Below are 12559 nucleotides of genomic sequence, written 5' to 3'. Positions count from 1 at the left end.
AACTTGGTAACAGATAGATTGCCAGGAAGTACCAGGACCTCCACAAGCTCTTAAAATCCTCAGCAAGCAATAGATTTAAAGAATTTGCTATACAAATAAATGGATGGAAAGAGGGTCTTTAAAGTGATTTACAAAAAATAAAAACTGCAGGTTTACAAAAAGGACAAACATGTCATTCTTACTTGTTCTGTGCAATAGTTTTACACAGAGAAGTCCCAATCCTCTATTTCTGGGGTCCCCCGCCAGCACTCCTGGCTCCTCCCCACTGAGTGCCCCCACAGCAAGCCGCCTGTTATGGATGCACTCGTGCAGATTCACTACCAAGCCATGCTGTGTGCGTGTGTCTATGGACACACAGCATGGCTTGGCCCCGCCCCCTCATCACTGGCTGTCTCTGCACCTATGAGGAGGGGAGAAGTGGAGAGCCGCTGCTCTAGTGCTGGATTGGGATCGGGATCAGGTAAATATAAAGGAGAAGCTGCACACCTTCATGCAGAGAACGCACTAGGGTATTCTAGCTGTACAACCACTTTAACAAGTGTGCATTATTATTTTTCACAGTACAATATATGGAGGCCTAGATTTCCGCTTCAATACATAGCTCTTCTGGGTCAACAATCAAATGTTAACAGCTCTAGCCAATTAGGTGCTTGCATACTATTATAGAAAGTGAGGTCTATGGGTTACAGCAGATAGGGCAGCCTTACCTTATGTTTCTAAGCTCATGGGGACCCAAAAAATTATTCTTGATGTAGTATAAGTACTTAAAGGAAATACAAAGTGCCTGAACAGAGATAAATGTTGCTTTGTTAAAAAAAAAAAAAAAAACTCTCATAATAGGACAGGTTGATTACTCAATGGATATAGATGCTAACAGCAAGGCAGCAGAATACATAAGCACCGCCTTCATGTTCCACAGTGCTTGTAAAGAACTGTACCCGTTAGGCACATGTTCACATGGGATCTATGACAGGCCTGTACATCTCTTCCTTCACCGATGGGGAACCTTATGCTCTATTATGGCCTGCCCTATGTAAAAAGTCCAAAAAAGGGAAGGGAAGGGGGGGGGGGGGGTACAGGAAAGCAAGAAATTGGCCATGTTGATAATACGCAAGGCATCTGTCCAATATCCCTCCAACAAAAAAATTGTGAAATCTTGCACAAGTCGCTCTTCCAGAGCAGCCGTTAGCCATTCAGGTGAAGCGTGGGCAGTGGACTGGGGGGTTGGGCATATTGAAGACTCGCCTCCTCTCTTCATCATCAAAGTCATCGCTGTCATCAGGGTCATAGTCATCTAGGACGCAATCATTGCAGCTCTCCCTTTCATGCTGCAAAGCAGAAAAGAGCGATTTAGGTCTTTAATGCGCCAAAATTTACCAAACCCAATGCAAAAACAAATCTCCATTGCAAATCTCAGTATGCAGTTTCAACTTAAAAGACTAAGGCCCCGTACACACGGCCGAGGAACTCAACGTGCCAAACACATCGAGTTCCTCGGCCAGTTCAGCCCTGAAGCCGCCGAGGACCTCGGCGGGCCGAGAGCTCCCATAGAACAACGAGGAAATAGAGAACATGTTCTCTATTTCCTCGCCGAGGTCCTCGTCGGCTTCCTCGGCCGAAAGTGTACACACGGCCGGGTTTCTCGGCAGAATTCAGCCAGAAACTCGGTCGGAAGCTGAATTCTGCCGAGGAAACTGGTCGTGTGTACGGGGCCTAAGCCATAAATAAGCACTAATTGGAGTGTGAAACGCGTAGGCTGTATTCCATGTGTTCTGTTGTTTTGTAGTGCATTTTGTATCCATTTTTTACAATAAAGACAACCTTATGGTTTTTCTTGGAGTGCGGCTGTCCATCCCGTCTTTCCTTATATCAATTGCTTTGTGCATTGCCAGCACCCTTGATTTCCTGAACTGCTGCCGATTTTCCCAACACACCCACCTGGAGCGGTTACTCCCTTTCCTTCGTTTAGAAGAGGGAAGGTCTGGACAGCCGCACTCCAATAAAAACGCCTTATTGTACAAAATAACAAAAGTACAAACCACAGCAGGGTACAGGATAAAAAACGGACGCGTTATCACACTCAACTGTGCTTAGTCATAGCTATGACCGAGCACTGTTGAGTGTGAAACGCGTCAGCTTTTATCCTGCAACCTGCTGTGGTTTGTACTTTTGCACAATAAAGGCGTTTGATTAGGGAAGGTCTGGACAGCCACACTAATTGCTATATGCTTAGCCTGCACCTGATGCTTTCACCTTGAGGAGAAGTGTCATTTCCACGCATCCACCTGGAGCGGTGATCCCTTCCCCATGCAGTTTCAACAAGATCTATATGGCAACATGTATAGATGTACAAGGAGTCTCCATGCTAACTGTGAAACACATGAATTTGACAACGGTTATGGATTGCAACTCCTAGTCTCTGGGGTCTGCCCAGATAAACAGGAAAAGCAACCCTCATGTCCACTCTGTATGATCCTGGGTAACATTAGCCAATATCCCCCGTAAGCCAGCATTAGTAATCCTGGGTAAGGATGAGCTCTGGCGTGTTCGCATGCTACACGTGCAGAGCCCGCCAGGAAGTCTGCACGGCGCTGCGCTAATCACAGCCAGGGAAACATTGTCCCGATGTTTGGCTGCAGAGATAGGGAAATGTCTCCCTGGCTGTGATTAGCGCAGCGCCGTGCACACTTCCTGGCAGGCTCCGCACGTGTAGCATGCAAACACGCCAGAGCTCATTCTTAATCCTGGGATACCTGCAGAAGTGTTCCTAAATGAATGGAAAGAGTGCCAAAATGAAGAATCAGTCATTATACTCATGCCATTAGAGAAGGGGGCGCTGAAGTTAGAAACTTGTACAATTTCTTCTCTAACAAAAAACAAAAAAAAAAAAAAAAACACAAATACTCCACTGGTGGGTAGAATGTATAATGGGAAGAAGTTATCAGGAGGCAAAGTTGTGTTTAGAATTGTTGTAAATGTGTTTTCAAATTTAAAAAAAAAAAAAAAAAAAAAAAAAAAAAAAAAAAAAAAAACTTAGGAGTTGAGACAGCAAAGTAACCAACAACTAACCAATGATATGATTTATTTTGCTCCCAATAGTTAAACCCTAATGTGGGTGGGGCCAACTTCACCCAACGGCTGTAACGGAGCCACATTTACTATTGTTCACTGCTATATGGGGGGCAACTTAAACTATTGATTACAGCCCTATGGAGGCCAGTTTTACCACGGACCACTGCTGTAGGCAACCACTTCCCTAGTGTGGTTATTTCCTAAAGTATATTCCAGACACTCAGAGGAAGCATGGGAGTTTGCATGTTCTCCCTGTGTCTGCGTGGATTTCCTCCAGGTACTCCGGCTTCCTCCCACACTGCTGGTAGGTTAATTGGATTCTGTCCGAATTGGCCCAGTATATATGTATACATGTGTGTACGACTGTGTTCCAAGGGTGTCGAGATCCTACGGGGTAAATGACCGCACCAGCCAGGAAGACACTGGCTGCAAAAAGCGCCTAGAGGCGATTCAGTTTGCATGTGTAGCGCTATACAAGTCACTCATTTATAAGTGTTCAAATGTTCAACATCTAGGACCCATGGTTACAACTGTTTGATACTTGAACATGATGGGACTTCATGCTTTGGGAACAGTTTAGTAATCGCACCTTTCATATTTAAATTTTGTGGAATGCACTACCTTTTTTTACTTGGTTTTGTGTGTGGAAAATCCATCTGACACAAAAAAAAAAAAAAGTACTGTTACAATGTTATGTTTTCTTTCACTTTTTGTTGGTATGTACTGTCTTGTACATTTTCCTAAATAAAGTTTTCTGGTAAAAAACAAAAAACTTTAAACATCCCCAAATGGGTGCAGTTGGACGTGGCCAAGTACAACTATCCTTTATCCACATTACTATGAAATCAGAAACACTCGGGATGTTCAACATACTTTTACTGTGGCAATGTTAGATACTCGAAATGTGGGGCATTTCATATGGAAACGAGGAATGGTTACATTGAAGACCTCGCTCTTCTTGTCCAGCCGGTGGAATGTGTAATAGCCCTCCATGTAGCCAGAGGTTGTTGAGAATGTTGTGCAGCTTGTATACTCGTATGTCTGGCCTGGTCTCAGAATGGGGTAATCACCTGCAGGTACAATAAAAAGACATTAGATTAACTTATTACATAAAAAAGGGAACAAAACCCTGGAAGGCTGAACTCCAGGTATACAGCTACAGAGTTGAGATACAAATATATGGTCATACCTGCTTAAGAACTTATAATTCTGTCCAGCCACTGTTGTGATTTATAAAATAAGTGTGACATGATTTTCTATGTTGAGCGGAGCTCCACCTAAAGGGGAATTTCCACTTGTCTGCCCCCCCCCCTTCGGTGCCACATTTGGCACCTTGTGGGGGGGGGGGGGGGGAGAGAGAGTAGGGAGCGGGTACCTGTTTTTGACAGGTACTCACTTTGCCTGCTGAGATCACAGCAGTGAACTCAGCCAAAGTTTGGCCCCGCCGCAGCCGGCCCATTGAGAAAAAGCAGCACGTTTCACGCATGCATGTAGGAAACTGGCTGTGAAGTACCCAAAATGGCAATGCCAGCACCCGAGAGCCGATTTAAGAATCGGTTTGAGTGAGGACACCGTGGGATCCCTGGACAGGTAGGTGCCCCAATAGTAAAAGTCAGTAGGCTGGAGCTCCGCTTTAGGGACTTCAGAGGTGGCACCTCCCCACTTGCAGCCTGCCAATTTAGCAATGAAGGAACAGCAACACACTGACAAGTTATCAACTCAGCTCATTCTACTTGGTCCTCCCATCAACACACATGCATGCAGCAGAGGCTAGTTGGCCCTTAGTGCTACCTCTCCCTTTTGGTCTGAGAGGAGCTTTGCGGGAATTAAGGAGATTATATAAATACAGACTGAGATACATATGTTAGTTGAGTTGTATCCAACGATTTTTGCACTCACTGTAAAACCTCATCTTTGAGTTCAATTGAGGTTTATACTGCTGCATAAAAGGAGGATTGGCTAAGGACAAAAAAAAAAAAAAAAAAAACAAACACACACACACGCCTTCTACTACATGCAAGAACATGAAATTTTGCCCAGGACAGAATCCGATCTACTTGTCTTGCCATGCTGGTTCATTTCTGATTACCTACTTTAAAATGCTGCGTTTTTTTAATATTTGCCTGATTACTAGGGGTGTATCAAGACCGTGATTGGATTAAAAAGTTTATTCATTTGCAAATGTCTGCAAGATACGGGAGGATTCCATTATCTCGGGTAAATGATCCAAGTTAATAAAGCCAGAAGTTCAGCATGACAGTCAAGCAACCTATCGTAGCATGAGAAATCCACAAGGATAGCCTCCATGAAATCATTTCTCATGTGAACCAATACAGGATATGCACAGAAGGTACACCTACTGTAGGCCGGCTTGTGAGTAAACGTGCTACTTTGCATTGGGATAGCACAGAATATCCAACATTATGCAATTTAAAAATATATAGAATAAGCCTGAATTCTGCATTACGAGCACAAGACAGGTTTGGATAAATTATGCCAACTTCGAACCCTCACCTACTACTCCTGGGCCTTTCACCTCTTCCACGTGCCCTTTGGCATTGGTTATTCTCCAGTAGCGGGTATCCAACTGACATGCCTTCTCTGGTAAAGCATCTTTGGCCATTTGCAGTCTGGTGATCAAGAGAGAGAGCGGACATTACTGTCTGAAAGGTTGACAAGTATTTGCAGACAAAAACAGTTTATTATGTCGAAGCAGCATAATTTGCATTGTTTGGTACAAACATTAAAGTAAAGTGGAACCTTGGATTACAAGCATAATCCGTTCCAGGAGAATGCTCGTAATCCAAAGTACTCACATATCAAAGAGAGTTTCCCCCATTGAAATCAATGGACTTCAATGGCATGCAATACCGCATACAGCCAGAGATGGGGGGGGGGGGGGGGATAAGTTTCGGAAACGGACAGAAAGGCCCGAGGACAGTTCGGCTGACCTCGAAAAGGCTCCGTTTAGGAGCCTCTCCAAAAGGTCAGCCAAACTGTCCTCAGGCCTTTCCAGCCGTTTGCGAACCGCACCGATCGTCTACGTCACACCCCCCCCCCCACCTCAGGCCAAATGTGGTACTGCAGGCTCCATTAGCATAAATTCTGCTAGTTTTGCGAGACAACACTTGCAAACCGCGTCAGAATTATAAAAAAAAAAAGTTAGTTACTCGTCTTTCAAAAAGCTTGTTAACGAGTTACTCGCAAACTGAGGTTCCACCGTACATGTAAATCCTATCAATGACATTTCATTTGCGAAATACTTTTTTTTTTTGTGTGCAAAATAACAAATCTTGGTTGCAATTAATGTGCCTACATTTGTTGGAGTATTTTGTAGTATAGCGTCCCATAGAAAATGTTGATTCTGAAAGAAAGGTAAAAGGTTTTTCGAAAAATCTGTTGGGGTGTACTCATTATGCTAAGCACTGTACTTTTGGTCTCTGTATCCTCAGAGAATCGTGTAACCTTTATTCTACAAAAAAAAAAAAAAAACGTGCAATGTTTTTTTAGTAAAACCACCACAGGACAGGTTTGATGGTAACAGAGGACCATTTCAGTGCCATGTGTATTGGCACAGGCACTCATAGGACTTGACTGGGAGAGTGTGTGACCAGGCACGGTTGGGAACTCAGCAAGACCCCTTTCGCACTGGGGTCACCTGTGCGTTAGCATTTTAGCGGTGCTTTAAGTGGAGCTTTTCGGCCACTAGTGGGGCTTTTAACCCCAAAATAAGGGGGTTAAAAAATGCCCGCAAGCGCACAGGCCCAGTGTGAAAGCACTCGGGCGTTATTATAGGCAGTTTTCCGGCGCCATTTCTAGAGCTAAAAACACCTGAAAACTGCCTCAGTGTGAAAGGGAACAGCAAAAAAATGAAAACGGGATACACAGCTGACGTTTCGGAGTGGTGCTCAGTGCTCATATGGACTAAGCACCGAGCACCAGTGCGAAACGTCAGCCGTGTATCCCGTTTTAATTTCTTTTTGCTGTGGATTGTAGTGTATTCCATTTTTCACCATTAGAGGACATTTTAGGAACTTTTTTCAGGAGTGCGGCTGTCCAAATATTTCTCTTTTGTTCTCTCCTATATGCATTGCCAGCAACCATGGTCTCCAGGAGGCAATCGATCAGCCAAGCATTTTTATTTGGAGCATCATTTCCATTCTTTCTCATTGTGAAAGGGGTCTTAGACTTGATTCACACTTGTGCATTTTTAGTGCTTTTTGCACTACAGCCCATTGAACATGGTTTCCTATGGAACATGTTCTGTAGAGCAAATCTGCAAAATGCAAAAGGCATTAAAAATGCATAGATGTGAATCAAGAGAGCAAACGGGTTTTTGTTCAAAAATGTGTGTAGTTGTACCATTACTAGCTAGTAACCAATTACTAATGGAAAAAAGAGTACCGCTCCAAGCCCTGCGACCTATGCTGTGCTCCCGCCCTATAGTACTGACAGGTGCAGACTCTGCGCTGATCCGTGGAAAAAAGAAATGTTCCTGGACTGCCGCACTCTGATAGGCGATTTATTGAAACAAAATGAACAAAGGATAAAATCCAAAACTGTATAACATCCAAAAATTCATGCAACACTGCAATCAATTGCAGCTATGACTAAGCATCTATCCATGATGTGAAACATGTTAGCTTTTTTGTCCCCTATGTCCACTTTCTACAATAGATTGCAGTGTTTGAATACATTTTTGGATGTTATACAGCTTTGGATTGTATCCTTTGTTCATTTTGTTTCAATAAATCGCCTATCAGAGTGCGGCAGCCCAGGAACATTTCTTTTTTCAACTAATTACTAATGCTAAATTACTACGGTAACTAGTAACCTCTGTGGTCCCTCTGGTTTTGGGTTTAATGCTGCTGTCACAGAATCATATTACCTTTGTTTTTTAAATGATTAGTACAGTTTTTCACGCTTACTTGATTCTGTAGGTGAAGAAGAAGTGCGGTGGGTGAATAGAGCTCAGCTCAGGGAGGAAGGAAGTGGAGACTGACACTGAGAGCGCATCAGTAGTGGCCACACAGTCCTGATCATGTTCATACCTGGGAGGGGGAAGAAAAAGTAAAAAAAAGAAAAAAGAAAAAAGAAAAATCTGTTAAAAAGGACTCCATATACAACATGAACAGGCGGATTCTCAGGTACAGAATACTTTGTTTTAAATATTCCAAACACAATATACACAAATACTAACCACACACAAAAGCCTCTGGTTTATTCCACCAGATGAACACCATAAAAAGGATAAGTTCACCTTTTGACCAAAAAAAAAAAAAAAAAGGAATTTTTCGTTTAGGGAGCCTGTAAAGCATTGCACCAGTGATGCAGGAAGACTCAATGAACTACCACAGCGCTCTCAGTCCCTTGGTAGTCCATTGAAAACTACAAGCTGACAGCCGCAACTTTAAGAGGGCTGTGAATGAGTGAAGCCAGCATGACCAAGTCTTTTTTGAATTGTTGCAGCAGACATGGGGAGAAGATTCTCTGTCTGCTGTCACAGTGGAGGGGGGAGGGTGGTTTGAAGGAGCACTTGCAGGGGCCAGTACATTCAGGTTATGAAAGGTGAACTTATCCTTTAACAAGCTTGTGGTCAGGGCTCTGCAAATCCAAGTGCCAGGCCCGGTACATTTCGTTTTCTGTACCGTTTTTTTTTTTTCAATACATACAGTGCCTTAAAAAGGGGTTGTAAAGGTTTGTTTTTTTATTTTCTAAAATGGGTTCCTTTAAGCTAGTGCATTGTTGGTTCACTTACCTTTTCCTTCGATTTCCCTTCTAAAAAAATATATTTTTGTCTGAATTTCTCACTTCCTGTTCCTCCACAGTAAGCTTGCCCCCATCATCCATGGGGGTTAGTCAGCCAGAACAGCTTACCGAGGAGCAACAGGAAGAAATTTAGAAGGGAAATCAAAGGAAAAAAAAAGGTAAGGGAACCAACAATGCACTAGCTTAAAGGAACCCATTTAGAAAATAAACGAACCTTTACAATTCCTTTAAAAAAAAGTATACCTTTTGAAATTTTCCACATTTTGTCATGTTACAACCAAAAACGTAAATGTATTTTATTGAGATTGTATGTAATAGACCAACACAAAGTGGCACATAATTGTGAAGTGGAAGGAAAATGATACACTGCACAGGACCCTAAACACACCATTCCCACTGTGAAACATGGTGGTGGCAGCATCATGATGTGGGGATGCTTTTCTTCAGCAGGGACAGGGAAGCTGGTCAGAGTTAATGGGAAGATGGATGGAGCCAAATACAGAGCAATCGTAGAATAAAACCTGTTGGAGTCTGCAAAAGACTTAAAGGGGTTGTAAAGGAATTTTTTTTTTCATAATAAGCATCCTTTACCTGCAGACATTCCTCTTTTCACTTCCTCATTGTTAGTTTTTGCTCAGAAGTTGCTCTATTTCTTCTCTGTTCTGTTCACTTCCTGTTTGTCTGATTGTTACTGACCACCGTGATGGGAGGCTTTACTGCGGTGGTCAGTAACGTGCTCACCCCCTCCTGGGAACTACATCTGTGCGGCAGGACGCTCTCTACGTGTTAGAGACCTCAAGGAGGTGTGAATTACTGGGCGTGCCGCAATTCATACTGGGAAATGTAGTTCTTACATGAACAAACGATGCAAACCAGGAAGTGAATGAGAGAACAGAAACTAGAATGCCGGAGGTAATATAGATGAAGGAATTTAATAGGTATTTACTCGTTTTTTAACAGAATCATTATACTATTCTGTCTGTCTACCTTGCAGACATTCATTTTAGGCAACATTTTTTTTTCCTTTAGTGACCCTTTAAGACTGAGGCGGAGGTTCATCTTCCAGCAGGACAACGACCCTACACATACAGCCAGAGCTACAATGGAATGGTTTAGATCAAAGCATATGCATGTGTTAGAATGGCCCAGTCAAAGTCCAGACCTAAATCCAATTGAGAATCTGTGGCAAGACTTGAAAATTGCGGTTCACGGATGCGATTCTTCCAATCTGACAGAGCTTGAGATATTTTCCAAAGAATGGGCAAAAAATGTCCCTCTCTAGATGTGCAAAGCTGGTAGACACATCCCCAAAAAGACTTGCAGCTGTAATTGCAGTGAAAGGAGGTTCTACAAAGTATTGACTGAGGGGGGCCTGAATAAAAAATACATGCCTTTCACATATTTAATATATATATATTTTTTTTAAAGCATTTAGCATTTTCCTTCCATGTCACAATTATGCGCCACTTTGTGTTGGTCTATCACATAAAACACATTTACGTTTTTGGTTGCAACATGACAAAATGTGGATAATTTCAAGGGGTGTGAATACTTTTTCAAGGCACTGTACAGAGACAGTGGCAGCACAACTCTAGCCAGAAGCAAGCACAATTCAGATCTTATGAAAACCTTTAAAAAAAAAAACTTGCAATATATACCAATGTTCCACTATAAACAAAGCGCCTGGACTGCCCGCTTTCCCATCTGATCCCATATGATTGAATACGATAAGTTATGCATTTTGTCCATGCTACCTGAAGATCTGGTCCCTGATGATGGGGTAGTCACATGACACCACACGCTCCACATAGGTGGTGAACCACTGAGAGAAGGAGGTGCCTGATATGGAGAGAACAGACAAAGACTGACATCAGATAGTCTTATAAATCGAATAAAGAGCCGACGCGGCCTAATCTTCAAGTCACATGTAAAGGGAAACCATAAGGGTTTGGAGTTAACCTTTTTTTTATCCTTTTCAATATGTACACAGTACATGCACCACATCCATACACACAACACATTTAATAAAACATTAAAAAGCAGAAGTTTTTAAAAGAAAATGAAAAAGAAAAACACCCGGAACAATGCAGAGTCAGTCTGAGCAGCGCTCAGCCATTCATAGGCAGCTTTGTATTCTGTGAATTAAAACAAAGCTCCTCTGATTGGCTGAGGCAGAGGGGCAAGCTGAGGAAATCACGATCTCAGACTCAGCCAATTGGAGAAAGCTTTGTATTCAGTCACAGAATACAAAGCTGCCTATAAATGGCTGAGCACCGCTCAGACCTACACTGCATTGTTCTGGGTGCGAGACGGGAAGTCTCTGTCTTACAGCTGTAATCCAAAATGATGTACTATTTGTAGCTGATAATTACATGTAATACATACAGTGCTTCGAGCCAGTGCAGCACTTGGTGAAGGAAATAGCCAATTTGGGCCAGCTTGATCCAAGTGAACTATTTGAAGTCAAGCTGTTGAGCCAGCGCAACACTTAAAGCGGAGTTCCACCCTAAAGTTGAACTTTAACTCATCCGATTCCTCCCCCCCTCCGGTGAAACAATTGGCACCTTTTGGGGGAAGGGGGGAGGGGGGGACAGGGACAGGATACCTGTCTTTGATGGGCCGTGGCGTCGCCTCGGGGCTCCCTCCCCCAGGCCAATAGGAGAGAGGAGCGGGGCCTTGTGCATGTGCAGTAGGGTTCCCTTCCCTTGGAAACATCAGCTGCAGTGCCGACATCGAGGGACTCCAGGACAGGCAAGTGTCAGTTTATTAAAAGCCAGCAGCTACAGTATGTGTAGCTGCTGGCATTTACATTTTTTTTTGGCTGCAAAACCACCGCTTTAAGTGAAGGAAATAGTTTGTTTGGACCAGCTTGGTCCAAATGAAGTATTTAAAGTCACAGAAAACCTAGAGGTCAGCTTTAAATACAGATTGTGCTTTAAAACATGACAAAGGATACCAAAAGCACTTTGGGTTAGCCAAGGACAGTAGAAGGAGCAAGAAAAGCTGTTTCACTGACACTTTGGACCAAGCGGTCTAAAAAGATCACAACAGTAAGCATTTTGCTAAAAGTTGAAAGACAAAAGGAATCTGACTGGCTGCCATTATACTAATGGCACGTACACACGATCATTTTTCGGCATGGAAAAAAAAATAAAAAATAAAAGTTTTTCAGCATGTCCAAAAAAAAAAACAATGTTTTTCCAACTTCATCATTAAAAACGACGTTGCCCACACACCATCGTTTAAAAAAAATGATGAACAAAGTGCAGTGACGTACAACATTTACGACGGCACTCTGAAGGGGAAGTTGAATTTGCCTTTTGGCTGCTTTAGCCGATTCCTTGTTAGTAAAAGACGATTTGCGCTTTTCTGTCTGTTACAGCGTGATGAATGTGCTTACTCCATTATGAATAATAGATTTACCAGAATGAGCGCCCCCGTCTCATAACTTGCTTCTGAGCGTGCGCGGGTTTAAAATGTCGTTTTAGCCCACACACGATCATTTTTTTTACAACATCGTTTTAAAAAGACGTTAAAAAATGCAGCATGTTCGAATTTTTTTTTGGTCGTTTTTCAGAACCTGAAAAATGATGTGTAGCCCACACATGATCATTTTAAATGACGTTTTTCAAAAACAACGTTTTTTCCATGCCAAAAAATGATCGTGTGTACGCGGTATAAGAGCATTGCAAGGACCTCTCCAAAATTAGTATAGAAC

The 12559-nt window shown here is 42.7% G+C and overlaps 1 protein-coding gene across 1 annotated transcript in view; it reads right to left on the bottom strand.

Annotated features, from left to right (window-relative positions):
• Positions 1 to 811: 811 nt before the first annotated feature.
• FBXO3 (F-box protein 3) overlaps positions 812 to 12559 on the bottom strand; it is a 29978-nt gene continuing 18230 nt past the window's right edge. The window contains exons 7-11 of the mRNA XM_040328106.1: positions 10596 to 10680; positions 8001 to 8123; positions 5587 to 5702; positions 3946 to 4142; positions 812 to 1328 (exon numbers count right to left, since the gene is read on the bottom strand). Coding sequence (XP_040184040.1) covers positions 1194 to 1328; positions 3946 to 4142; positions 5587 to 5702; positions 8001 to 8123; positions 10596 to 10680 — 656 coding nt within the window. The 3' untranslated portion in view covers positions 812 to 1193. The remainder of the gene's footprint in view (positions 1329 to 3945; positions 4143 to 5586; positions 5703 to 8000; positions 8124 to 10595; positions 10681 to 12559) is intronic.

This window comes from Rana temporaria, chromosome 11, assembly GCF_905171775.1.
Source record: "Rana temporaria chromosome 11, aRanTem1.1, whole genome shotgun sequence".
NCBI lineage: Eukaryota > Metazoa > Chordata > Amphibia > Anura > Ranidae > Rana > Rana temporaria.
This window is presented reverse-complemented; position numbering and strand designations above follow the sequence as displayed.